This window comes from Amblyomma americanum, chromosome 7 (genome assembly GCF_052857255.1).
Source record: "Amblyomma americanum isolate KBUSLIRL-KWMA chromosome 7, ASM5285725v1, whole genome shotgun sequence".
NCBI classification, from domain to species: domain Eukaryota; kingdom Metazoa; phylum Arthropoda; class Arachnida; order Ixodida; family Ixodidae; genus Amblyomma; species Amblyomma americanum.
Window position 1 is genome coordinate 81,010,112 of NC_135503.1, and position 27,673 is coordinate 81,037,784.

A 27,673-nucleotide genomic window follows, 5' to 3' on the forward strand; every position below is an offset into this window, starting at 1 on the left:
AACCCAGCTAACGAAACAAAAGGGCGCCTATAGTGGCAGTAAAATATAAAGTTTAGCCCCTATGCCTCAAACATGCTCCAAAGGCTGACTCATGGACTCCTCTCATAAAGGAACTGCCTGGAAAGTTCCTAAATCTGTTCAGTATCTGAATCAAAGAGCGTCGCTGGAAACCATCCCGCAGGCAGTAGTTGAAGAATCAGAACTATGGTTCTTGAGGGAATTGCTTGCGCAGTTACTGTTTCGGCGTTTACTGTCGAGCAGACGCCTCATGTTACGACGCTTGACTTTCGGCGATAAATGCTCTCACAACGTGAGATAAATCCTGAGCCGCAATGGCCGTGGCGTTTGTTCGAGTCGTCGTATTTGCTTACTCGTGGACGCAGGCTGCGAGACACAGCTGGTTCCGAACACAGCTTTCCGAGCACGTTTCTCTGTCAGTTGTTGCCAGCTACGTGTGAAAGTGTCACGCGCCACAGCTGCGGCCGATAATGTTTTTGAACGCTTTGGCATGTCCCGTACTTCCGCCTGCAGCTTGAAAATGGCTATTCCACCTGCTAGTTTCAAGGCAGCGTTAAACAACACGGAATGAACCCCGGGAACTATTTCGGCGAAAACGACCTTGTTTGGAGCCGGCGATCCGACGTGCTCCCCGCCGGGACCCGTAGCAGACTATTCAGTACCATAGCATTAGCAGAGTCATGAAGGCGGCCTCGGCGTATGTGTGAGGCCTCCACATGTTAGGTGGTGCTCAGGGCAATTTGCCTCCCTCCACGCACCTGCCGCTTTCCAACCGTCCGTCTTTGCCTCTGCTCCTCTCCCCTTCCCCTCTTCATTCTTATGGGATAGAAGGGAGACGCTCGATGCAGAATGACTAAGCAAGTACGAAAATAACTTATACAACAGCGGGCCTACGTGAAAAAATATACAGCCTGCCGAAGAACTATGCGTGGAAGAATAAGGTTTGCGGGAGCTATTCTTTATCGCGTTGCTCAGGTAGAGCTACCTGGGTCTCGCATTACGCCCCACCGGCAGCTGTGTTTGAAACAGCAGGGACACATAGCTTAACGGCAGCGCCAGTGCGCCGCGAGTGGTATGAGGACTCGCAGCGATCTAATAATGGGAGGCACTTTGCGTAGTTGCGCAGTCGCAATCGGAAAACAATGACAGTTCCACTAGATCGGGGTGTGGACGACAACGGATTCAGAATTGCTATAGAATCGTGATTGAAAGAGAATCAGAACTGGAATAGATTGCGAGTGAAAGGAGAATGCTATCGCATTTCCACCGCATCAATACAGTTGATCACCTGCAATTTTTGTTCGTTCCTGACTCTTATTTTTTTCAGTGCCATTAGAAGCACCACGAGGCCAAAATCAGCGACGGTAAAAAAATTCGCCCATTGGCTGGAGTGAAGTGACATCCCCAGATGGAAGCACTTCCTTTGGCATGAAAGGAGTGACGTCACCAGATGGAGGTGTTCCCACTGTTTGGAGAGAAGTTAAGTCATCAGACCGGAAGTGACGTCAATTTCAGCAAAGACATCAACATCTGCTAATGCTATCGCATTGCGAACACATAAAGGAATTACGTGTCCGTGTTAAATTTTTGTCCAGAAAAAAGCGTACCCAACGCGAGTCGACTGTTGTTGAAGGAACGGAGCCGCAGGTTGCCGGAACTGGTTTCCACCTGTATCAGACTGCACCCTAACAGAAAACAAAAAACTACTGAGAAAAGCTACCTTTGCACCAACAGAAACTCAAATAGCTTGATACGAAGTAAACATCGCGTTTATTTCGGGCAGAAAAGGGCTCAGGCGCAAAAGTTTGGAGCGGAAGGCGTTCTGCTCTGCCAGTGCGGGATGTGGGAATTGTAGGCGACAGCCAGCGGCCTACCTAACCTTTATTCCTTGTTTTCGCTTTCCTGTCTTACTCGCTGCTCTTTACCCAAACGCATAGGTGCGGCAGGCTGGAAAGTTACAACCATTTTGCAAGCGCGCCATTTATTCTGGAACGCACGTACGCGCAATGATAATCTAAAGCAGCCGCTGGAGAGCTTAACGCTATGCTTGAATTCTCAGAGTGGCAAAAAATGATGCTTCAAAAGTCGGCAGTTTTTTTATGGTAAAAAAAATCAGCAAAAAAGCTATATCAGCAAATAAAGCAGTAGATAGATAGTACTTAATATAATAGGTAGATAGAAAGTACGTAGATAGTAGTAGAAATCAGAATGAGCAAAATTGTACCGGTGGTTAAAAACAGCGGATACGCTACAAAAATGTATGCTAGACCTTACGCAACAAAACAAAAATTAACGCAATGTCAGAATAGGGTGCACCTGCGTTATATAGGCTGTTATTGATTGTGCTAACCAGACCTGAAAAAAAACCATTAGCGCGGGCGTGGAATGTAGTTTTCGAAACCACAAGTGCAACGTGGGACTGTGTCATCATTTGATAGAAGCCGATATGCAGAACAACTCACACACTAATTAATACCTAAGAATTGCCACAACAGAGACGGTTGCTTTGCAGCCCTCATCATCATCAACTGCTGTATCTTACCGGCAAAAAGGTTAGTATGCGCGAAACTTTGTTGTTTTTGTTCCTGTTCTCGTGTCGTGTCTCATTCGCGCAGTACTAAGCTTTTTTCCGGTAAGATACAGCTGTTGTACACTTTTCCCTTTGGGGTTATTGGTAAACTACCATTGAAGACCTGAGAGGACCTGTCATATGCGCTCCACCCCATTCTTATCCTTCTAGTTATTTCCCTCTCATGATTCGGATCAGCTGTCACTATCTGCCCTAAGTAGTATTCTTTACCACTTCCAGCACCTCGCTTCCATTTGTGAACTGCTATTCCCTTGCTAGGCTGTTGAACATTACTTTGGTTTTCTGCATGTTAATTTTTAGACCCACCGTTCTGCTCTGTCTGTCTAACTCATTAATCATGATTTGCAGTTCGCTTCCTGAGTGGCTAAGCAAGGCAATGTCATCACCGAATGGCATTTTATTTAGGTATTCTTCATTAACTGTTATTCCCAATGGTTCCCAATTCAGGCCTCGGAATACCTCCTGTAAACAGGCGCTGAATAGCATTGGCGAGATGGTGTCTGCCGGTTTGACGCCCTTCCTTATTGGAATTTTATTTATGGCTTTATGGAGGACTATGTTAGCCTTGCAGTTGCTATAGACATCTTCCAGTACTTTGGCATAAGGCTTTTCTACACCTCGATTCCTCAATGCCTGCAGACTGCCGAGGTTTCTCGTAATCCTTTGCAATGGGAAGACAAAAAAGGGAGCATGATGACTCACCAAGATACATAACAAGGGAACCAAAATATTAGAAACGGAGAAAAGGTGTAAGCCAAAAACATCCCTGTTAGTTTTTCTTTCGGGACAGTAATGGAGAAATGATTTTTAGTCGGTATATTTGGGTGAAGTCTCAGACCGGCTCAGGCCATGGGCGCCGTCGTCGAAGGCATTGGATAATTTTGACCACGTGGGGGTATTTGACATGCATTGACACCGCACAGCATATGGGCTTCTAGCATTTTGCCTCCATCGAAATGCGACCGCCGCGTCCGGGATCGAACCAGCGTCTTTTGGGGTCAGCAACCGAGCACCGTAAACACTGAGCCGCCGGGGCGGCTCACATAAATTATTTTTAGATAGCAGCTAATATCGCATCACAGGAGAAAATAGAGCGCGCTGCTGCATGCAGTCTTATATAACTGATTGTATCTGCTGGATCTGTTTAGTGCTATTGCGCAGCTTGTGTCAGTTGAGAAAAGCGTACCAAAAGAAAGTATCCTTCTAAGTGTAGCAGTGGCTTTCTAAGCGTTCAACATATCCGACGGGATGAGGTGACGTTGGATCGGTAGTTTGAACAATTGAAATGCCTAAGGATTGGCATTTTATATACATTTTTAATACGCGCACGTTTTCAAAATGCGCATATTTTTTTTCTTCTGATGAATAGAGATTACTATTTTCACAACCATTACTGCTTGCACAGACTATACAGCCTTTCTGCCTCCCCCTTTTAACATTATTTGTGGGTTCGATCCCGGCCGCGGCGGTCGAATTGCGATAGAGGCGAAATTCTAGAGGTCCGTGTACTGTGCGATGTCAGTGCACGTTAAAGAACCCCAGGTGGTCGAAATTTCCGGAGGCCTCCACTACGGCGTCTCTCATAGCCTGAGTCGCTTTGGGACGCTAAACCCCATAAACCATAAACCTTTTAACGTTATTAACTTCAATTTTTGTGTTGATACTATTTTCTGCACTGTACTGGTTCAATCCTTTCCAACCCAAACATGTTCCCTAATGAAGAGAACCATATCGGCAGGTTTTACACTCTCGCTAAAGTAAGTGCTCTGTTCTTGAATAAAAGGCCACCTTTTTTTTCTTTGTCACTTTAAAAACAATATTGCCTGCAGGCGCTGAATTTTTTTTACACTTAACAGGCTAAGAAAGCAAAAACATCCTTCTCTTCTCTCATTTAAAAATCGCATCACCTGAATATTGGCAGTGCAGTACTTCTGGACCGTTATATTCAAGGTGTAAACTATATAGTTCATTAGAGTAGCAGAATATACTTGCTGACACCAGCAATAAAAAAACTTTGCATGCCACACCAAGAACCAATAGAAGAAGAAAAGGGCAGCTAACGTAAAGTTAAGATGGGAGGTTCCGGAATGTTCAAACTGGCGTACAGCGAAAAATGGACTCCCACACATTTAGCCCCTCTGGTCAGAAAAGGAAAGACAGTGATAGCTAACGAGCACATCCGCCCGCGCAGACGCCATGACGCCCCACATTTCATGGCGCTATTCGGCATGGCTCATAGGGATCACCTGACCACGTAAACCAGCCCACATGAGCGACATTCTTGACACCTGACAGGTTAATGATGAAATTTTCTATTTTGGCTTACTACGTCGTGGCCGCTCCAACCCTGAATGCCGCCTACTTAAAACCGGCTCTTTAAATGGCAATGCGAAAACAAAATCTAGGTTTTGTAAGGGATAAAAAGAGAAAAAATAAGAAAGTGCTATTGGTGCTATGTTGTTTTCATTTTACTGTGGGCAGAAACGTAGAAAGGTATACATACGCAAATTCACGGAATTACTAGGTGCATGACATAAACAGTTTTGTTGAGGCCGCATAGAGGCTCCCGTGTTACCATCGGGTAGCGCAGGAGAAGCTCCGTGCTTCAGGAGAGCACAGGGGAGCAACCCATCCTTACCACAATCTACTTTGGAGTGGTGCACAAAGCCACCAGAGAACACTACTGCGGTTGCGCAAATCTGAATGCTCTGGGAAAGACATTCTTCCCTTTTGTGGTGCGTTTTATTCATTTAATTTTTGTTGATTTTTTACTCTTTCTTAGAGGCACTGCGCTAATGTATTTTTTTTCTTGGTTTCGTAGTGCACGGCGTACATTGCTGACTGTATTCCATTCGAAACAGGGAGTTAAAACTGCTGCTGTAAAACGGCTGCCTGGGCGTAGTCACGGTGTGTAAAAACAACTGATTACTCGAGTAATCATTTAAGAATCGGGTGTACGTATAGAAGAGATAAAATTTGTTTAACTGAAACGTGACCGCGTGCGAGAGGCTAGCCGCTTGTATTCTTGGTGATGAGTTGTTATGGTGAATGGCAAATTTGGTGAAGGAGCGCCATGACACAAGTATTTCTTCCACTACACAAGGCGGAGTCATTGACCCATTTTCCGAGCATTTCACCAAAGAGAAGCTGAACATTCGGCAGCACTAGAGATGAACCACCGCGTCTCCCGCATGTGAGGCGGATGCTCAAACGACTGGGCCACCGCTGGGGTGCAGCTTGCTGTCTTCACGAAGGAAATGTTTATTTTTAACACAGCTGCCCGTTATCAGTGAATGGTTCCGCCTGAAGACTATCTAGCCATGCACATGCTATGAAAAACAGTGCGCGCTCCCATTATGATGCTTGAGGGCATAACAGCGCTGGGTAATACGCATGCGAAACGGAAATGTGTAGGGGTGCCTGAATGGAACATTTCCCAAACCGAATCGAATACGAATAGTGCAGCTTTGCTACAGAATAGAAAACGAATGCTTTCGCTAAGAACCAATTCCAATACAAAAATAATAGTGAGAGAACAGAATCGAGTACGAATATAATATTTTTTGCTAATATTTCCTGCTTGTGTGGGTATTCAAAGAGAAACCTGGAGAAATAGCGAAGCGCTGCTTTCGCAGTTTTAGCTGTATCTCTTAAAAGACGCAAAACTGATCTCTATATGGGGGGTCGCAACACGAAGTCAGTGTATAAACTTTATCACTATCATCATGCTATGCGCCTAGGAAAAGTATAACTTTTGCTGTTGATAATGAAAGATAAAAAACTAGCGCCTCATCTCAGAGCATGAGACGGGCGAGAGCTTACGTATGAGGCATGGCCTCCAAGGTGAGGCATAAAGGCCGGGTTCTCTGAACCTGCCTGGGCGCTGCCGCGTAGTCGAGTCTCTGAGGCCATGTATGACGATTATGAACAGCGCCACGCGAATGAACAAGACCGCGACGCTGAGCCATCCATCCTTCCATCGTGCCAGCATGGTACGCAACGTGTATCGTCCGTCTTTTCGGAATAGCCGTGGAAGAAAAAATACGACTGGCTTATGCTAACTTCGCGCGATTTATTCTAGAAATGTGCGAAAACTTGAGGTCATAATCGATTTGTTTCGAATAATTTTCACCATACAATAGTTCATTCGTTGAAATGATCAAATCAGAGCATATTTGATTCGGTATCCCAAATTTCCGAACACTCGGACACCCCTAGCGAATGCGTTGAAAGCTAAACCGTGTGCGAAAGGCTGCAGCTGCCGACGGAAGCTTTCCATTTTTTTCTTTTTTTTTTTCAGAGAAAGCATCGCATCTGATTCTTTAAAAACACCACTGAAGGGTGAGCAAGAATGCTTTACCAGGATAATATATCACATATAGTCTATTTCAAAAACCGGAAAAGAATGCGAGCTCTGCATCATCATGCTGCTTAATAACAATTTAGTAAGGAAAGAGAACTGGCATGGTATACGGTTCTGAACACAGTATAAATTTCATGACATGCATGGGTGGCGCAAAAACTTTCTAAACTTTCTGGATTTTGCGCATCTCCATGGGGCTCGGAAATTACAGGCATCATTGTAACACATTTCGTAAAAGAAGCACCAACAGGGCCTAGTTTCAACAGAAAACCTTCCGAATCCAGATAGCGGAGAAGGAAGAAATTTCGGGAGAAAAAAACTGAAAAGCGGCAACTACTTAGAATTAACGCGATACAAGACCCAAAAATGGCCCCTGACACATTTTATTACCCAAGATTTATACTTTTTAAGCTAAGTGCCGGACAAAAAAGACTTGTAGTCTAACAGGGGACAGAAAGGCCATCGGGGCACAAAAGTGAGCATAGCGCAAGTTTCAATGAAATTAGGAAAAATATATTTTGTTTTCAGCTCTCTGTTCTTTTTATAAATCCCTCTAAACAAGCAAACACAAAAAAAGACCGGTTTGTTTTTCTTCGCCATGCGAAATTAAAAAAAAATGGGTAAATCTGGGTAATTAGGCCAAATGCGGATTTGTGCACAAGCATGGCGTCATTTGTCGGTTGAAGGTACAACCTACCAGGTGGCACCAGGCTAACACCTAATTGCCACCGCAACTTATTCCGTTTAGCTACTGAGCATGCGCCATTCGAATCACGTCCTCCTCCTAGCCGCTGCAGCTCATTCCGCTTAGCTCGGTGCGCTTAGGGGCGAGGCCGCCTGATTAGCGCCCCCCGCCCCGGCTTCTCGGCTGGTTGCCACCGGCGGAACCTTGCTAAGTAAGCCACCCGGTGGGCAGGCGAGCACTGCCGCAGGGGCAGAAAGCAGGTGCTATCGCAGGCGTTGCCATCGGAGGGACTTGTGTTACTTGGGTTGGGATGCGATCCAGGTGGCTCTTCCTGGGCAGCCTCTCGCGATTAAATGGGCTGCCGCCTGACACGGTGGGCAGGTTGCCCACCACACACGTGGGCAGATGAGCAGACTTCCACAAAAACCGGCTTTAGACAAACAGGCAAGCACACAACGCCCAAATGCGGGGAATGATCACTATACGTGCTAGCGCGCACTAAAAACTATATTTCGCGGTTTGACTTTTGCGCCGTTCACTTTCTAGACTCGCTCCATGCGCTTTAATGGGATGTAACAGCCACTTTTTTGGCTACCGAATTTGCTCCTCAGCTTGGCGGACCATTTAAGCTCACCCTGGCACAACTGTTGCCGATCATGTGGAGGCGTACAGCGATGATCCCACGCACTGAGGCTCTTTCTTGTTGTGCTCGAGAGAATTGATTCCTCAGTCGAAGACAGCATGGCGTGAACTTAATAACATTTCTTCATTGGACAACTTGAAAAAAAAAAACGTTTGTCGGTATTTCTGTCAAAACATCCCGAGCAGGAGCATGAAGAATACCAGGACTGCGTTTGTGCCTGTGGCTTCGCATAGTCCGAGGTGAACAGGGTCAAGTTCTTTTGGCAGAACAGAGGAGTTGCGAGATCGCCATGATGATCTGCGTAGCTAATATCGGCAACATCATAAGGGTTCCAATAGGTAAGGCGGCTAGATAACTGTGCAGTAAACAACACTGCATGCCACTCGGTTAAAGCCATCAGGATTAGGGAAATTAAACCTTTGTTATGTAGCTATATAACGTGATGACATGCTTGACCGTTAACTTACACATAAAGGTGATGCACTTTCTCCTCAGCTTAACCCGGCCGCGGCGGTCGAATTTCGATGGAGGCGAAATTCTCGAGGCCCGTGTACTGTGCGATGTCAGTGCACGTTAAAGAACCCCAGGTGGTCGAAATTTCCGGAGCCCTTAACTACGGCGTCTCTCATAGCCTGAGTCGCTTTGGGATGTTAAACCCCCATAAACCAACCAACCACTTTCAGCTCACTCCTATCTCACGTATTGTGAATGTGCACTTTTTGCAAACGTTTCTCTTCAAAACTTTATTTGGCGCTTCCTTAAATGGTCGTCTCTTGTCGTAAAGCAAGGAGATTTTCTTCCTCAACTTGCACTTTCTCCTTCACTCCACCAGTGTTCAGGTCCTTTGAACCCTGTAAAAGATGTAAGGATATTAACATCACCTTTGTTTATGCCTGCAAAGTCAAGCACATGTAGCCTTACCTGTGTCGTAAGACCCGGTTGCATGATTCCTAACTGTCGCCACAGTCTCACCATAAAATCACTGCATAAATAAAGCTTGTCACTTTCGTTTTTAATTTCGCCTGTAGAACAAAGAAGAGCGAAACGGGTAATTATCTCTTTCATACCAACCACAGGATATTGAGAGGTAGGGTCGTTTTGTTTTTCGCAGAATAAGTTTTATAGCCGGGCCAGCTCGCCAGTTCATGCTCCGTTAACATCTCGTGATCACCGCCCGCGTGAAATGAGGCCATCACATAGCTGGGCCACGTAACAGATCGTTGTTCAAATGTGACCTTTTCAGTGGGTCTCATCATAACCAACGCAGTGAAGCTTAAGGAAGATCATTGGCCTCGCATGCAAGAAGACCTTGGGTCGAATACCGATGAAACCGTATCTCTTCACAGGATTAACATAAATCGAGCGCTGACTAAAATGAATAACCGGGCCTGAGGTACGGCCTGATGCCGGCGAACAATGCCAACGAAGCACCATTTTTCTGCACCTTGGCGCAAAGAATATTTTTAGGCGACATATATTTATAGTTAAAAATTAAAGGTTATGGTCGCACCAAAGCACAAACGCAGGTAAAAACGCACGAAGGAAAGAAAGGGAATGGTGTAATGATTGCCTGTGGAGAAAGCCATACCTTACGCTCTCCTTCGAGCCGTCTGAATGTACAAAAGGCAAGAGTTTGCCGGATGCAGATTTATGGCAAAAAGTTACTTTCTGCGCGGCTAGTTAAAGCAGGTCAATGATTAGCTGAGATGCATAAGGAGACATGCAGTGTTCTGTCCGCTTTAAAGCATACGAACCGATTGGCTGGACAAGCAACGCAGAAAGAAATTACTTTCCGCGTATCTGCATTCTGCATCCCCTGTACTTCTGTCCGAGAGTGAACCGTAGTTAGTACCACTGATGGTGCGCACCGGTTTCACGCGGCGCCTCTTGTCAAGACATGAGCAAAAAACGATTCCGAAAAAAGTAGTACAGGTTTTAACGTATTTAACGTAGTTTAACGTAGTTTTAACGTACTTTTAAAATAGTTAAAACAAGCAAAGGGGCAAAACATCTCTTTAGCCTGGTTGGCTTACTGGTTTGCTTTGCTGGGTAATCGGCACGTCTGGTGGCGACGACATTGGATTCAGGTCGAGCTCTGATTGGGGTTAATCTGATCTGATCTGTTCGCGCCGCAGATGGGAGTTGATGAAGACAACGATGTGCAATTCCCAGCGTGAGTGCGTGCTGCAGGCGGGGTCGGCGGCGGAGATGGCTTACTGCTCTCGTGCAGTGGACAGCGAAGCTGAGTAGCTCACGCCGCCGTGGGTTCGAAGTCCAGTCGCGACAATATTTATTTCATTTGTGCACCCTCAAGGTCAAGGACGCCACAAGATTCTTAGTAGGGTTTGACCCCGTGTAGCAATGCTTTTGAACTAAAAACGGAGATGCGGCCATCGGAACAGACTCCCACCGTGCCCGAAACCTGGCCGATAGCACGTTCGCACTGGCAATGTTTCGCTGCTCAATAAACTACTGCCGTTTGTGTACAGTGGCGAATAAAAAAGATGACAAAAGGAATAGACCGGATGGGTGTAAGCGCACCGCACGGCGCTGCAGTACCACGCTGATCATAAGAGTTTCAGGCAGTTCTCACGTTTGCAGCAGGACTCAAGCGCTCCGCTTCCCAGCCGCCTCCATGCCCCTGTGCTGACTAAGGCGTTGGCCGGTCGCGCATGCGTCTGCGCATATGGCCTAACGTCGTGAGCGCTAACGTCGTGAGCAGTGATATCTTCACGTACATCACGGTTTTTTTGTTGTACCGTATGCAAGCCTCGTTAAGAGCAGAACTCGTCGTTAAGAACAACTATGCCCCTACTAGTACAACAAGAATTTCTTCTAAAAAAAGCGAGAAAAACTCGCAGCATGGTTAAGAGCATGTAACGAGAATGTTTGGGCGTTCACTCTAGCGTGAGGGCGAAGTATTTTTTCCTGAGGTACCCAGTTTTTAGTTTTATTTCTTTTATTGTAGCGATGACGACCTTGTGACCACGAAAGTGAGTTGTTATATCCCAAGCAGCACAGGTCATCGGCCCAATATTGCAACAGGATGGTGCCATCCTGGTGCTTTGTAGGGCCAACATTGCCTATGCAGTTCCAATGATGGGCCAATTAATTGTGCTGCTTGGGATGCTGAATGTCTAGGATTAAATTATATGTTAACCTTGTCGCCTTCACCACCTTGAAGTTAAGGCTGCTGTCATACTGTCTCAGACGAAAAATCGTGGCTGTTGAAAGCAAGTCCTTGAACAAAGTATTTGAGCTGTCTCACACGCACACACACACAGAGGTGCTGTAGTCAGAATGCTGGCTTAAAGATAGTTTGTTAGAAAACTAGATGAGGCCTCGCAAGCAAATACCCATTGACTCATCAACAGAAGAACTCCGCTTCTGAAAGTATAAAAATCTGTCCACCCATACGATTGATTTTCGCGGCAGCACGTTGGAATGAAACTGGAGTGTTCTTTATCAACACAGACACCCATGTATGTGCGCTTCTTGTTCATCTCCTGATTGACTCTTGGGGTCCTCCTCACCGGGCAGGCCATTCGTCAACCCTGCTCAGATTAGAATTGGCGACCCAGCGCACACTGGTGTCCAAGGCTAGAGCCACAGCGGTGGTCATTGGGATCCTTAACTAAGGATTCTACCCGCATCTGTACTTTCTTCTTGCGTCGTGTTTTGTCAATAAAGGTTTTCATCATCATCCTCATCGCAGCTACCGCAAGTGCTTACTTGGCACAGGTCAGGCCAGTTCCTGGAAACGCGGGGCTGTTGCGCCGGGTTCCTTCTCTACGCAGTCCGCGGGCCCCGTTTCGGGACGGCGGCGGTATGAGGCGTCCTTTCAAGGGTTGTGCGCTTTGCAGCCGCTGGCGTCTCGCGTCTTCTGGCGTCTCGCGACTTCTTGATCGGCAGGTATACCGCCCCTTGACGGTTCGGCCGCTCGCGTGCGTGCGCACACGCAACACGCACATGCTCCCCTGTGTTTACTGCTACCCTGAGTACCTCTGATATCAGAGATGCTGAGCAGCACAGCCCTTGCCATTGACTCCACGCTGACTATGCCTTTATAATCTCAGATTCTCAAGCAACCCTTCGCCCCTTCCAAACGGGTGGCGTCAACTCTGTCATCCTCAACATTCTTCACGACGGCGGTGCTAAACTGAGAGCGAAATAAGAAGAGCTCGCTTTCTAAAATAGCTCTTCGCAGGCAACAACTGGCTGCTGAACTTCCCATCGACAGGAGAGTAGGAGCGGCTAGTTGCTCTCATTACCGGCGTGTTCTTGAACCGCAGCGCCGCACGTTGCCTTTCCGCCGCTTCGATGGTCGGTCACTTGGGGTAATCTTTTTTACTAACCGCTAGAGGATACGGAGACGTCGCAGGCATTAGGTTTTCTGCCGAACCTGACTAGAACAAGAAGATGGAGGATTCATGTGACGTCTTCTCTCCCACTCTCCTATATAATGCGCCTTTACGCTTTTCGCACTCAGTTGAAATCCAGCGCTGTTCTCGGTAAAGCATTTCTCATGATGCTGCTGCATCAGCGATAGGCGATACTATGTGCCGTTATTTTAATCACATGTTGGCGGCTCAAGCTTCCGTTGGCTTACCTATATGACATTACAAACTTAAATTTATTTTTGTTTCTCAGTTCCCGAAATATGGGTGTCGACCTGTAAGACGAGCCAACTAATTTGTAAGTGAATACACCTAGTAGTCCGGTTGAGTTGACAAACGCCGGAGTTGTTAAAGCCGCGTTCGAGATGCAAGTTCATGCCAGTCATTTAAGTGCATGCTTCTGCTGCTTTCATTACACAGTCCACTTTGGCTGAACAAAGCTTGAACTGGATTCTTAACTTTCCCTGCAACCACGTAGACTTAGGCAATGATCGCGGCAAATTCTTCTCGCTAGTCGTCCCTGGTTGAAATACGTGGCAGCGGGCAGAACAGAAAACACAAACCCACGCAGTGAGTAGTGCTTCGCCAATTCCTGCACTTTGCCGTTCATTAATATCGACGAACAGGTTGGTAGTCACGATCACTCTTGTACCATTCACCGCGTGTTTGCAATAGGTATTCGGTGATTTCGAATGGTAAGAATTGAAGATTACAATTAATGCAGAATGCCTTATCAATCTGGGATTTGCTGATTACACTGAATTGCTAACTGAGGGGACGAATTGCAAAACGTGATCAATGACTTAGGCATGCATAGTGGATTGCTGGGCCTTAATATATTGTGCAGAAAACTAAAGAATTCTTCAACAGCCTCTGAAGGGAACACCACTTCAGCACAGGCAGCAAAGCAGTGCAAGTAATAAAAGAATAAATATGCATAGGGCAGGTAGTGACAGCAGACACAAACCACGAGAATGAAATAAATAGGAGAATAAGAATAGCGCAAAGTGCATTTCGCAGCCATATTCTTGTGATGAATATCAGCTTATCAATATCCCTCAGGAGGGAAATATATAACAGCTGCATCATAGCGGTACAAACGGTTATGGTTGAGACATGAGGCTGCTCAAAAAGGCTGAACTTGACCTAAGGGCAGCGAAGTGAGCTAAGGAAAGAGAAATAATTGGTGTAGCATTAAGATAGAGGGCAGAGTGGGTCAAGGAACTAACGCTGGTTTATGGCAGGCTATTCTAAACGAAGAAGAAGAAATCGGGATTGGCAGGACATGAAATCTGCAGGCAAGACAACTGATGGTTGTTAGGGGTAATGAACTAGATTTCAAGAGAAGGCAAACGTTACTGGGGGCGGCAGAAAGGCAAGGGGCGGATGAGATTAAAGTTAACTGACACAAAGCGGTCGCAGCTGGCGCAGGAGAGTGTTAAGAAGAGGGGTATGTGAGAGGCCTGTCCCTAGTACGCGTGTAAGGCTGATCACGATGATTATTTTGGTGATCACCGACGAGTAGGAAGGAGTAAGGAGAAACTGCTATAAATTAACGAAGGAAAAACAGAAGAAGTTTCATGAGTTCAAAGAGAAAAAGTGTCTGAAATGGGAATAAACCGAATGAGCAATTTTATTTATTCAGAATTCTATTTAATCAGATATTTTGTTAGAAAAACATTTAAAAAACCCAGAATGGTTACGAGTGTGTGACGTGAATGCTTGAGCGTTAGCTATGACGTGACGACAAGGACTATTTCACAAACACATTCTGTTCTTTTTCTCGCAAAAATGTAACACCTGGAGGGTTATCCATGACTGCACTGATGCTCTGAAGGGAACATTCTTCAAAAAATATCTCGCAGCAGTGACAGTTAACCTGCACGTCTGTTTATACGCGCTGGCTACAGCGCATACGGACTTGAATTCTTGTCTGAAGGCGCAACACAAATCACATTTGAAGGCTGAGATTTTCGAAAGCGGGTCAGGCAGCAGCGCGGTTTGCGGAGCGTCTTCCAAGAGCGCCCATAAGGAAACCGGACTCCCGGCCGAGGACGCTTGCACGCATCCTTGTACGGTGGTGGGTATCAAAGCAACCACATCTCGCAGCCGAGGCCACCCGCCTGTTCTCTCTCCCACTTTCCGTCTCTGTCCGATCCCCCGCAGTTGGACAGGGCGCTTCTCCCCTCTTCACTTATCCACCTGTCAAGTGATGCAGGTGACAGGTGGCGCTGCTGAAGCTGACGACGACGACTCAAAACTGGGGAATGAGCTAACAAGAGCTAACGCTTTAAAGGCGACCATATTAATCCGCGGTGCAGTGAAGTAGCAAGTTTTATTTAATGTACCGGCACCTACCTGTAATAAACGCGAAGCAAACAGTAGAGGTCTACCTATAATTACAGGTTCTACTGAAGTATGCTCACGTTGAACATATTTCTTACCACTTGCTGCACTGACCAGTACTCCAATCATAATGGTTGCGAAAATGGCAAAGAAACTGGCCCACAAGTAGGAGATGCGGAACAGTATGAAGGTTTCTTGTGACCTGCACCAAGGATCACGGCATAAATAAACAGGGCATTTTCCTATTATGTTTCAACTCGATCATGCTTCATAAATGAAAATTGCTGTTTTTTGTATAAAAAAGACTTGACAACAATGAATGTAGAAATTTTTCTAAGAAATACAAGCCACCAAGCTATACTCCAAAAAATCTCGAAACGTGATGAGTAAGAGCTAACGCTCTTAAGATGAAAAAGCCGAGGAATACGCTTAATTTGATGCCTGTTATCACTTGTCAGCGCATGCAGATTCATTTTGTATAAAAATTGGCCGTCGCAGTTGTATGTTAAAGTCGGTGCAGACTTGCAAAATCTCAGAAAATATGCAAGCCTCTTCAAGTGAGCGTTTAGTGCAATCATCACGCCTCGGGTGGCCACGGAAAAGCAAAATCCTGTATGTTTTCGATATCCACGGCATATATCACATTTTTTGTGTATAAAGTACATCCCGGAGACCGACAGCGATAGACTTAAAATTGAACATAACGCTTTTTCTGGCTACACATAAAAGTCGCAAATGGCGCAACCTCTAAACCATTCAATAATTTACTTCTTCCTGTAAACACAGGCTCCATGCCGACGTCGTACGGTAGCATTAGTATTTAGCTAGTATTAATAATATTCAGTTTTTAGTTGCCGTAGCGTCACTCGTCAACAAAGCACACTTACTCCGTGGACGGAAGAGGAAATGTAATGTTGCGTGTTAGCGCTATAGCGCTTCCATTCCCAGGGCAGTAGTCGAGAGAGGATTCCATTCTGGGAGGTTGTCTTCTACTTCGAACAATTGTGGCGATATGGCAAACTTGGTATACAACCACAGAAAGTGTCGCCACACCGGCCCCCTGCGTGCAAACATGAATAGACCTGCAATCACTGAATTTATTTGCTATTGAATCATTTATATGCGTGCCACATAAAAAATGGTTGAAGTGTCCGTTTTAACACCCCCTGAATTCCGGTGGGAATTCAGCGGGCAAACGCGAACTTCAGGAAGTGGATGTCAGCTCTCCCAGGCAGTTGAATTTCTTCATAGCCGTAACGCGTTTTCTTGGCAGTACTATTTATAGAAAAATAAATCTCCTCGCCAGGCACACATAAGCATGTAGGATGAACTAATTGAAAATATTGAACAAAGAATGCTTACAATCAGCTGATTCTAAGATTTGAAAAGATCTGGAGTCCACAGATCATGGCATTCTGCTCTTAAAATTAGAAAAAAAATATGTGTATACGTACAGTGCCTAGTGAACTAATTACCAGCTACTTATGTAACTGATGATAACTTTTAAAAACCCTAGATCTATCAACTGGAACACGTCAGCTATAGAAAGGTGTGCTGCGAGGGCCGAAGTTAGGTCATTATCATTTCTTGTCATACGAAAAGCATATACATATATGTGGCTTACAAGAATTGGTAGCGTATAGGGATGACACCAGTGTGGTTTTTTTGCTTGTAGTGACATTAGCCAAGAAAACTGTAGTTTAAGTAGCTGCCTAAATTTGTTACAGTGGTTAGAAATACCGAGCCGCAGTTAAATACAGCTCAGATCCTGTTTAAGCCTGGTAAAAATGGTAGAAGTGAAGATAAGTATAATAAGTACAATGGCGCTGTGATCTCTTGCTGTAGGGGAATAAATGTTGCTAGGCGTCTAATTGCAAGAAATATCTTGGAACACACACATAACTTACCTGCGCAAAGAGTTTTCTAGGAACACAGGCTTCATTTATAGAACAGAACAATTAATTCCATTGTAGTTCAAAAAAGCTGCTACACAACATCTTATTTTCGTTAAGCATTTTTATGGGACATTGTATGAGGCACAACAGACAATTCCTACCACCGTAAATTTAGAATCTTAGAAAAAAGCGTTCTATGTCTGTGCTCAAATTGTCAAGGCCTCTAGGCGAACATACGATCATCCGCGTTATTTTGAACAATATTTTATGCTCTGCGCACCAGGTATATTTAAGAAATTCGCAAGGAATACGCAAAAGAAATGGACATTCAACCGCATGATACAAATATTTGTAGGTATAATCTTAGGCACCCCACACAACTCATCGCCAACATCAAAACAAAAAACAATTACATGTAGATGCAGTAGATGCATTTAATAAATTTAAATAAGCTTATTTGCTATAGAAAGTATTCAGAAAATCATAAGAAAGTATAGCTTATGTAAACTATTTGTTTTCAGGCCTAGGCTACACTCTTCTTGGTGTTTTCAATATTGCTGATATATAGGAACTTGAGTTGTTCTTGCTGTTAACTTTTACTGCCAATTCAAGCTTGCCAATTTTGTTTTAGTGCTCGTTATTCTCTATTTTATTATACAGTATGAATTTGTGACGACGCAGTTTCTTTTATTTTGGATTACTTTAGCTCAGGTACGGAAAGGTTTACAGGCATGCTAAGTGCTTGCACTTAGCAATTCAGTAATGTCTGTATAACGTGCACATGATTTCTGGTTTGTTTGCAAAGCTCTGTCCTTAAAGCGTCAGCAGCTCCTGCCGTACATTTTTGTGTGATAGGTTTCCTTACTTTAAATGATTGAATTATAATGCTTGTGCTGTTGGTTTTGTACATGATGGAGCGGAGACCTCTGTCATGCATTCGTATGTCTTTAGACCCGGCCTTTGCTTTAACAATGATGCATCAAATAAAATACTAATAAAACCGGCGGCACGCGTAGCTCCCACTCTAAAAAAGAAATTTATCATCTATTGAAACCTCACAGGCCAATGAGCACAATTTCAACATCCACGAATTGAAACTTTTTATAGTGCAAGTTTTCCCCTTTATTATGTGCACAAGCGCGGTCGTTCATACGTTGATCTTCAAATAACAATTTCTTGGCGCCTTTGCTTGTTTTGTATCCGGGGTAGTAATATCTCGGTAGCTGCCTCCTTTTCAAGAAGCTAATTACCATCACTATCAATCAGCAGCATATGACGAAATCCAGTATAATGATTTCTCAGCATTATCAATTGCGCATTGAGGGAGAACACTGAACTAGCGGTAATATCCACAGCGTGCCCTATATAATGATTTGAACAGCGATAGCGCTTGGGTAATTTCACCGAGGGTTTCGTGGCCGCTTACAAGTCTCAGGATAGGGGGATCGGTTCCCGGCATTGGTGGCCGCATTTCAATGGGGCCGGAATGCAATCACGCCTTGTGCTATGCGATGATGTTTAACGCTAAAGAGTCCCCGCAGCTAGAAATTAATCTGAAGCCCTCCACTTCAGCATCCCTCATAGCCCGCGTGCAACTGTCAAATGTTAAACCCCACATGCAATATATCGTCACACAGCACGACTGACTTCACCGCTGTCTCTTCCAGCACTCTAGGATCTCAGATTTAACCAGAAATAAGCGTCATCGTCTTTAACAGTGTGCAAACAATGTATAAGCGGTGCATTATCCTCTGCTACACTCTCGCTTACCTTAGAGTGAACAAAAGGAAACAAGACTGCCAGGAGACACAATCCAACGAACGGTGCTGTGATGCCGTTGTACACCATCAAGAACGCCTGAAAAATATGGTCGAGAAAAAATTGTTTACAAAAAGCTTTAAGAGCCTGGGCAAAGTTGCTAGCTAAATATAAAGTAAATTAAGGAACGGGCGGTCTTTAGGGTTCACACAGTAAAGTAGGAAGAGTACAAAAGCTACACTTTAACTCTAAAAGAACCTCGTCGCTCAGAACACAGATTCAAGAAATGTATTTTCTCAAGAGTAATGAATGTACTGGTGTGAGTGCCGCAAACGACCGCTCTTGACTAGCGCGATGGCAGGCTTTCTGGGCGAGCGAGTTAGCGCACGCAAGCCGTACCAGTAAATATATATCTCAAATCGCTACCTTATCACACCTCCTTGCGCAGGTTCTGCTCAATTGTCGGTTTGCGCGAGTAATCAATGAACGACCACAGCGGCGAAAAATTTGGCGCTATGTAGCATCTTGCAAGCTAAGCTCAAATATGATTCTTTACCTCGCCGTTGCATTAGAACCCGTTCCCGCGCCCATTTCTTTTTCAGGATTTCGTCTAGGACGTCATTAACACGCGTTTGTTTCCTCACCCAGTCTGCTTTCTTTTCGTGTCTTAACGTCCCGCCTATCATTTGTCTTTCCGTAGCTCGCTGCGCTGCGCTCAGTGCTGCTTGTATTGACTTTTGGCCAGAACAAAGCTTCACTTCGTATTCTAGTGCATTTATGTCTTCATCTCTGTACTCAACGCAGTATTTCTACCATGCAAAACTGACTCCCGAAGAGTGATTGCGATTGATGCTATTGTTAGTGGTCAAAAATAACTGCTTTACTGCTTTGCTGTCAAGTGGTACGTATGATTTCTTTTGCGGTCGCATCATTTCTCAGAGCTATGCGTTTTCGTCTGATTGTTTGAGGTTTGTTTTAATATATCGAGCTCAGCGTTCACCCTTTATATAACTGGTCAGAGAGATTTGCATTTTTATTTTACTTTTAGCATTTTTCTTTTTGACAAGAAGGTACGCACCGGAAGAGCTTAACGAGAGCAAATGAAAAAAACCTGAAATTGAAAATTGGTTTTTGGGGGACGGAAATGGCTCAGTATCTGTCTCACGTCTTGGTGGACACCTGAAACGCGCCGTAAGTGCAGGGATGAAGGAGGTTGTGAAAGAAGAAAGGAAGAAAGATGTGCCGTAGTGGAGGGCTCGGGAATAATTTCGACCACCTGGAGATCTTTAACGTGCACTGACATCGCACAGCACACGGGCGCCCTAGCGTTTCGCCTCCATCGAAATGCGGCCGCCGCGGTCGGGTTCGTACCAGGATACTCCGGACCAGTAGCCGAGCGCCCTAACCACTGAGCCACCGCGGCTGCATGGCACATGGAGAGCGTATGCTGTTTACGCCGTAAACCCGACTGGTCACGCGGTCTATTTCGGATGCATTGTGTCAGTCAACAACAACCATTTGTTGATCCAAATACGGAGAATTTTCATGTGTTGAAATCCATAAAAGAACTTTCAGCCAATTCGTTTCAAGTGATTTATTGTCAAGGCAGTGGATTCTACTGCATTTTTCTTAGTTTGTGTTTCCAAATGCACAGAAAAACTGACTTTTAAACGCTGAGAAGTCAGAGCATCGCAAGGAGACGCAGAAAAATTCCTCAGTTGGCTTACCCTGGTCACAGAACCAACGTGCGCCCAGAGTGTGCTGTAGATGGTCATGAAGATGCCTAAGCTTATCACTGAAAAACAGAACAAGTCAATAAAAAGAACTCAGTTCTGTTCATAGCCTCCGATGTTTACAGTAACCTAGGCCTTAAGGACGTTTGCCTTCGCTAATTTCAGAAAAGCTCCTCTCAGTACACGACCGTCTGTATGGATGCAGTCCTGTTGTGCTCGGAGAAAGATTTAAAATATCTTTAACTTGCCGCCTTTAATGCTGTATATTCGGGTATACTTATATTTTATGTTTATTATGTCACGTTTTTGTTGTGAGCAGTAGCTATGAGCCACCACACCTTGTTAAGACCACGTTCCATATTTGTCAGCGTGTAGCCAGATAGCGGGTTTCGCTCTTTTATGTGCTGTATATACATTCTAAATATGCGGTTATTGATGTGTTCATGTTTTATGTTTTTATTTGCAAATGCTATTGGTTCTCACGCTCCGCTTCTTGGTGTACGGTATTTAGATCATAAAGGGTGCACAAATCAGCACTTAATTTATTCACCTTTTCTCTTTCCTCTCATCGCCGCTAGCTTGCGGGAAGGTACAATATGACACTCAGTGCATGCGGCCACCGAAGCTACTCGAGCAGGCGCAACGAGCTCCGGACACTGCATCGTCCACAGGGAAGAAAGCTGCAGTTGTCGTCGGAATCCCTTTGTGATACAGCCGTGACAGGGCTTTCGTTTGGTCAGGAAAAAACGCCGAACAATATTGTCCTACTTTGAGCGATTCTTTATTAGATAACAGAGTAGAACGCTAGGGAAGTGAAATATTGCGAAAGTTAAAGCAAACGAATGAAGTTGCCGCAAGGGTAGGCTTGAGGCCGTTTATTCTCACACACACAGAAAAATAAAACACAAACTAGCATTAAAAGAAAAAAAGAACATGCACCATGTATGCTTGGGTGAGCGGTGCCAGAGTTGGAAACGCAGGAATGACGCTCGTGATGTGTCTGACCTAGTTACGGACGCCATGTCTCCGAGTACGTTGTGCCCATGGTCACCTACTGCAACACTGCCCAAGTATTACAGTCACGGGGCAAGACAAGCTGAGCAGAGAACGTCATGTGATAGTTTTGAAGCCTAGTGATAAAAAAATAAAGGGTGAAAGTCGGCCGTCGCGTGGGGTTGGCTTCGGAGCTTCCCGAGAGGCGAAGTGGAAAGGAGACAACTTGAAGACGGTTTGTCTTGCGGAATACGACCGAGTGACGCGACGCTCCCTACTTAGTTCTTTTTTCTCCATAATTATAGTGCTCGCCACCATGTCAACCCAACATCACATGAAAACCTTGCCGCGAGAATTCACGCCGAGAAGCACTGAAGAGCATCGGTGCTCGACTGGCCACAGAAGTGGAATGCTTCGCCTTTCTAGGAGGATGCGGGAAACCGTAAAAAAAGCGCTGTAAAACACTAGCGCTTCGTCCTATGCACAATCCTGTAATCCGCGGAAGAGAAATGAAAGGTGTAGTCAACCGCACGTTGTTTACATAAGGGTTTGAAAAAGTGTTGCTGGCATTACTTCTTAGTTATGAAACGAGTACTTGATGCCGTTTAACCAAAATGCAAGTCTTGAATTGCAGGAACATACAGAAGAGTGACCACTCAAAAGATATACAATCTAAAACTGGGTACGCGACATCGGTATGACACCCTACTCAAGAGAACTTAATTAGTTATCTCGAGATGATTCAAAATAACTCAGTACGTTTTATTATTCCCAACTACAACCGCAGAGCGACTAAAGTCTAATCTCTGCCTCTCATCAGTGACATCGCATAGAGAAGTGTTCTGTATTACGCTTTTCCACAAATTGTACAGTCATCTGCTCTACATGATCACCTTATCTCTTAGCCGTTTTTATGTATCCTACTGCAATGATCATCATAACAAAGTTGGCATTGTACCATGCAACACTAAATGCTTCTCGTAATCATTCTTGCCGCGAACCTCCTTCGACTGGAACCACATTACCGCACAACTTGCCATAAATAATTATGAGCAGTTCTACGAAGCATTAGCTAACATTTTAGTATATTCAGGCACTATTTAACAATAATGTAACCAACTCTATATTTTCTACTCATGTTTTGTATATTTACCATTCCCCACTGTCGTGGTTCTGGCTCTGAGAGGTGAAATGAGTAAAAAAGTGAGAGAGAATGTTACAATGTTCGTATACAGTGCGAAAGCACGCCGTTAGATGGCAGGGGCTGGACCGGTGGAATTTGTGCTATCCAGGTTGGCGCCGGACGGAGAGACAGGCAGACAAACATTCGACGATTTTGCTCAGATCAGAACCACCGGATTACTGTTTTCATACTAATAGATCTATAAATAAAAAGTAATTTAGCTTAAAAGGGTACAGTCACACAGTTTTTCCGTGACCGTTCTATTGCCTTCAAAGATACTCACGCAGCTTATAAACATGAAAACAACCTCAAAACTTCAGTGCGCCGTGTACATAATTACAAACGATTTTCTACTGGGAGTTTATGTCTCGATCGGCGTCAGTGCTGCAGTGCACATTGACGTCATAGCCGACCGGGTGACATCGACTACGGCACTTTTGATGACGTCGGCGTCGCCAGCAAGCACTGATTGTTATTGTGAGCCACCACTGGATTCCAATGCGTCACAACATGTTACTGGGGCAAGTGCACCTTGGAGTCACTCGGTGCGGGTGCAAATGCCTAGAGGCTCCTTGGACAACATTAAAAATCATGTCAGTGCGTAAGCACTAATCTCATTGGTACCAACCCCGAGCAGGATCTTCTGGCGTCTGTTCTCTTGACTGTTCTCAGCTGGCCTAGCGAGACCACTCCACCACGCGCCACTGCCCGCTCATCGTCGTCTTTTACGTAGCACAATCCGTGCTTTCGCAGTGATTCGAATGCAGTAAATATTATATTGTCGCCGACAAACGTAGGGCGACACGAAAGGGGGCTTTTAATCCATAGGCACAGAAGACCCGCAGCGCACGTCCTAGCGGGAACGTCGTCTTCTTCGCTTCCACACGAGCCCAGCTATGCCGTTCGGCCGCATGGCGGCGCTCGCAGAATGTGAGCAGTGTGGCATTGCCCCCCCCCCCCCCCCCCCCCTTCAAGAAGCATCGCCTCGATGCCTCCGGCAAGGGGGAAAAACAGAATTGAGGCACCGAAAGTGCGAAGGTGCGTGTGGCGGCGGCACTGAATGTGAACTCCGACAATGGCTAACGGGCGTAATGCGGTGTCATGCGGGGCACGTGGACGACTTCAGACTTGGACGGTCGAGAAGAGCGGGCGACTCCTTGAGGGAACACTTCATAGTTCACCTCGCTGAGTTGACGTAGCACTTCGTAGGGGCCGAAGTAGCGGCGCAGAATATTTTCAGAGCGCCCGCGCAAACGTATAGGACTACATACCCAGACGTGCTCGCCGGGTTGGTAAATCGCCTCCCTGTGGCGGAGGTTGTAACGCCGGGCGTCAGTTTTCTGCTAGTGTCGGATCCGTTTTCTAGCAAGGTGGCGAGCGGCTTCTGCATCACGAATGAATTGGTCAGCGCCGGTGACAGACAAAGGGGCACAATATGGGAGCAGCATGGCGTCCAGCATGGTCAGGGCGTCCCAGCCATACACCAAACGGAAGGGAGTGAAGCGCGTCGTTTCTTGGAGGGCGGTGTTGTACGCAAACGTGACGTAAGGGAGTCTTTCGTCCGAGTTGCGATGGTCAGCGTCGACATACATAGACATCATATCAGTAATGGTCTTGTTCAGCCTCTCAGTCAGACCATTCGTTTGAGGATGTTAAGCAGTCGTTTTTCTATGACTGGTGCCACTGAGGCGCAGGACCTCATGTATAAGAGCCGAGGCAAACGCGGTTCACCGGTCAGTTAATGCAACCGCGGGGGCACCGTGGCGAAGCACAATGTGGTGAACAAAGAACTGTGCAATTGCAGCCGCGGTGCCACGGGGAAGAGCCTTGGTTTCACTGTAGCGGCTGAGGTAGTCCGTGGCAACAACAATATACCGGTTACCCATGGAGGACCCTGGGAATGGGCCCAGTAAGTCCATGCCGACTTGCTGAAATGGGATTCGCGGTGGATCAATTGGCTCTAGAAGGCCAACCGGTTTTGTCGGCGGTATCTTCCGTCGTTTACACTCCGGACAGGTTCTAACGTAGCGTTGGACGACCGCTGCAAGTTGAGGCCAGTAGTACTTGTGGTGGAGGCGTCCCAATGTTCTCAAAAAACCAAAGTGGCCAGAAGAAAGGTCGTGCATGCAGCGAGAACTTCCTGACGAAGCGCGGTTGGGAAAATGAGGTGATACGCAGTTTCGGTCGGGCCATAGTTTTTCTTGTAGAGGACTCCATTTATTAAGCAAAGCGACGAAAGTCCGCGAGAGAAGATTCGGGGCAGAGACGGAGCGGTTCCTTCGAGGTACTCAATTAGAGGCAGCAGTTCGCAGTCGGCCCTCTGGTGGTGGGCAAGGTCGGATGTGGTGACAGCGTCGAGGAAAGCAGAATCGTCGTCCGGCTCTTCTGGTGGGCACGGAAGAGGAGCTCGGGAGAGACAGTCTGCATCGCTATGTTGCTGACCCGACTTATACACGATAGTGATGTCGAACTCTTGCAACCGAAGGCTCCACCGTGCAAGGCGCCCCGATGGGTCTTTGAGGTTCGCAAGCCAACACAAGGAGTGATTATCGCTGACGACTCGAAACGGGCGGCCGTACAGGTAGGGACGAAATTTGGTGATTGCCCACACAACAGCGAGACACTCCTTTTCCGTGGTGGAATAATTCATTTCGGCACGCGACAAAGTGCGACTTGCGTATGCGAGCACGCATTCCACACCGTCTTGCCACTGCACAAGCACCGCACCGAGGCCAATATTGCTGGCATCTGTGTGCAGTTCCGTGGCGGCTTTCTCGTCGAAGTGGCCAAGGATAGCCGTAGATTGGAGGCGGGCCTTAAGTTCTGTGAAAGCTGTTTCCTGATCCTGGCCCCAGAAGAAGGGTTCGGAGTCTTTTGTCAGGCGAGTCAGCAGCTCTGCGAGCTTGGAGAAGTTTTCAACGAACCTCCAATAATAGGCGCAATGCCCCAGAAAACGGCGCAAGCTTCGTTTATCTGTTGGCTGGGGAAATGCAGCAACAGCGGCCGTTTTTTCTGGGTGAGGGCTAACGCCCTGAGCGCTCACAATATGGCCAGGAAACTTGAGCTCCCTAAATGCGAAGTGGAACTTTTCAGGCTTCAGAGACAGACCTGCGGAATGAATGGCCTCGAAAACAGCACGCAAGCGCAGAAGGCCAGCAGCGCACGTCCTAACAGGAACGTCTTCTTCGCTTCCACACGGGCCCAGCCACGCCGTTCGGCCGCATGGCGACGCTCGAAGAATGTCAGCACTGTGGCAATATGTAGTTCTTAACATTCAATGCCTGCGACTGCAACTTGCTGGATGTCATCTTACGCCCATTAAATAAGAAATATCGTTTTATGCGTTAGAAACTTTCTGTCTGTACTCCTCTAAAATATTTCTTCATTTAGAACAGGGCTACCAACTCAGGGGCTTTTCATTGCTATTCTTGAGTGGCCTGCAAGCTTTCAGGACTCAGCGGAGTACAGTTTGTTCAAGTAAGTATTCATTACTTGCTTCATATGCAAGAACTGCGCGCACAGCAGGACAGGTATAACTGCTAGAGAGTTCCATAACATTCGCGCGGCTTCCAAGCACACTACGCCTGTTTCACATCTTCAAGATATGGACCGGGTACGCCATAAGTTCTCAGACCATTGGGTCTGCCTTTGAGCCATGTAGTGGAGCATTTAGGACATCCTAAAATCTGACAATCTCGGTATGGGGAAGGCATGTAGTGATTGTTACCTGTGAGAAGCTTGCGCGCTCCTCAGGTGTCTTAATTGCCAAGATATACTGCTTAAAAACCGAATTCATGGCAAGAAACTCCGACACACCGTGTACAATCGTCTGCAGTGGTCGAACAGTGCACAGAGAGTAGACGCGCCATTTACGAATGACCTAGGGCTCGAAACAAAGCCTTATCATGCATGCGCATTCACATAGATCGTGTTTAACTTCTCATGTCTTCAAAAGCTATGTCAGTCCCGACAAAAAAGCAGCAGACGATGGCCATAGCTGCACAACAGAGAGAGGTGTTTGAGCGATCTCTACAGGTATGCGGACTACTGCACACGTGTACATCTAAAAACTAAAACATTTAAATTTAGCGTACTGTACTCACGAAAGCAAACTATCTTACCTGTTCCACGTGTAATCCACAGGATATGCTTCTCTGAATTCTTGTATCGATAGGCAATTACGTCCACGTACAAGATAGCCGCTTGCGAGTTTAATGTGGAGGAGACTGTGCTAGAGGAGAAAGCAAAGCAACCCCAATCATTGAGTCAGCGTGATTAAAACCGGCCCATGAGAACAGTCGTGTTTAGCAGTCCGTGCAAAAGCTTTTTGCGGAATGCAGGCCTGCTTACTGGCAGAAAATTGTAAGACCACGTGAAAAGAAAATCCGTGCATAAGGTAAAGAGTGCAAATCCGAAATACAAATGACGGCACGACGTGCAGTGTTCGAGCGCTTTGTGAAGTGGAAGCTCTAGCTCCATACGAAACAGACTACTGAACACAAGCTGATTTTTATTTCTGTCAATGGACGCGAGTTTTGCGTCACTCGGGATGGTAAAGTGGTCATACCTAGCGGAAAAAAAAGACAGAATCGTGCCCAACATAACACAGAATCTTTTGTCGCTGTGTCTTAACGACAGATCTTTCTGTAGTTTTGTAGCATTTTTCTGTAGCACTGTTGTATTTTGTGTAGTTCTGTCGTCGCAACGGACAGGATGATACTGAAGAAAGTTGTGTTGTTTCAGCAAAAATGTCAAGTGTTACTACATGTTCTTCCCAAAAATATTACAGAAAAGTTTCTCCATCGCAGCAAAGCTGTGATGTGGGGAAGACTAACTATTGAGGAATCGTTAATGTTGTGACAGTGGGACTGTGTCAGCAAGAACATCGGAGCAAAACGAACGCATATCTGATTTGTCGCGCAACAACCAGTTCGGCGTTTATGGCTGCCTCGAATGTGCTGCGAGAAATGTGTAGTCGCCTCAAAGGATAAGCGGAGGGAGATAGGGTTTGGTTTGGTTTATAGAGGTTTAACGTCCCGAAGCGACTCAAGGTACGCCGTAGTGAAGGG

At 45.9% G+C, this 27,673-nt stretch overlaps 1 protein-coding gene across 1 annotated transcript in view; it reads right to left on the reverse strand.

Annotated features, from left to right (window-relative positions):
- Nucleotides 1-9,030: 9,030 nt before the first annotated feature.
- LOC144097280 (sodium-coupled monocarboxylate transporter 1-like) overlaps nucleotides 9,031-27,673 on the reverse strand; it is an 87,934-nt gene continuing 69,291 nt past the window's right edge. The window contains exons 10-16 of the mRNA XM_077630025.1: nucleotides 26,726-26,835; nucleotides 20,423-20,490; nucleotides 18,708-18,794; nucleotides 15,930-16,102; nucleotides 15,141-15,244; nucleotides 9,221-9,321; nucleotides 9,031-9,150 (exon numbers count right to left, since the gene is read on the reverse strand). Coding sequence (XP_077486151.1) covers nucleotides 9,058-9,150; nucleotides 9,221-9,321; nucleotides 15,141-15,244; nucleotides 15,930-16,102; nucleotides 18,708-18,794; nucleotides 20,423-20,490; nucleotides 26,726-26,835 — 736 coding nt within the window. The 3' untranslated portion in view covers nucleotides 9,031-9,057. The remainder of the gene's footprint in view (nucleotides 9,151-9,220; nucleotides 9,322-15,140; nucleotides 15,245-15,929; nucleotides 16,103-18,707; nucleotides 18,795-20,422; nucleotides 20,491-26,725; nucleotides 26,836-27,673) is intronic.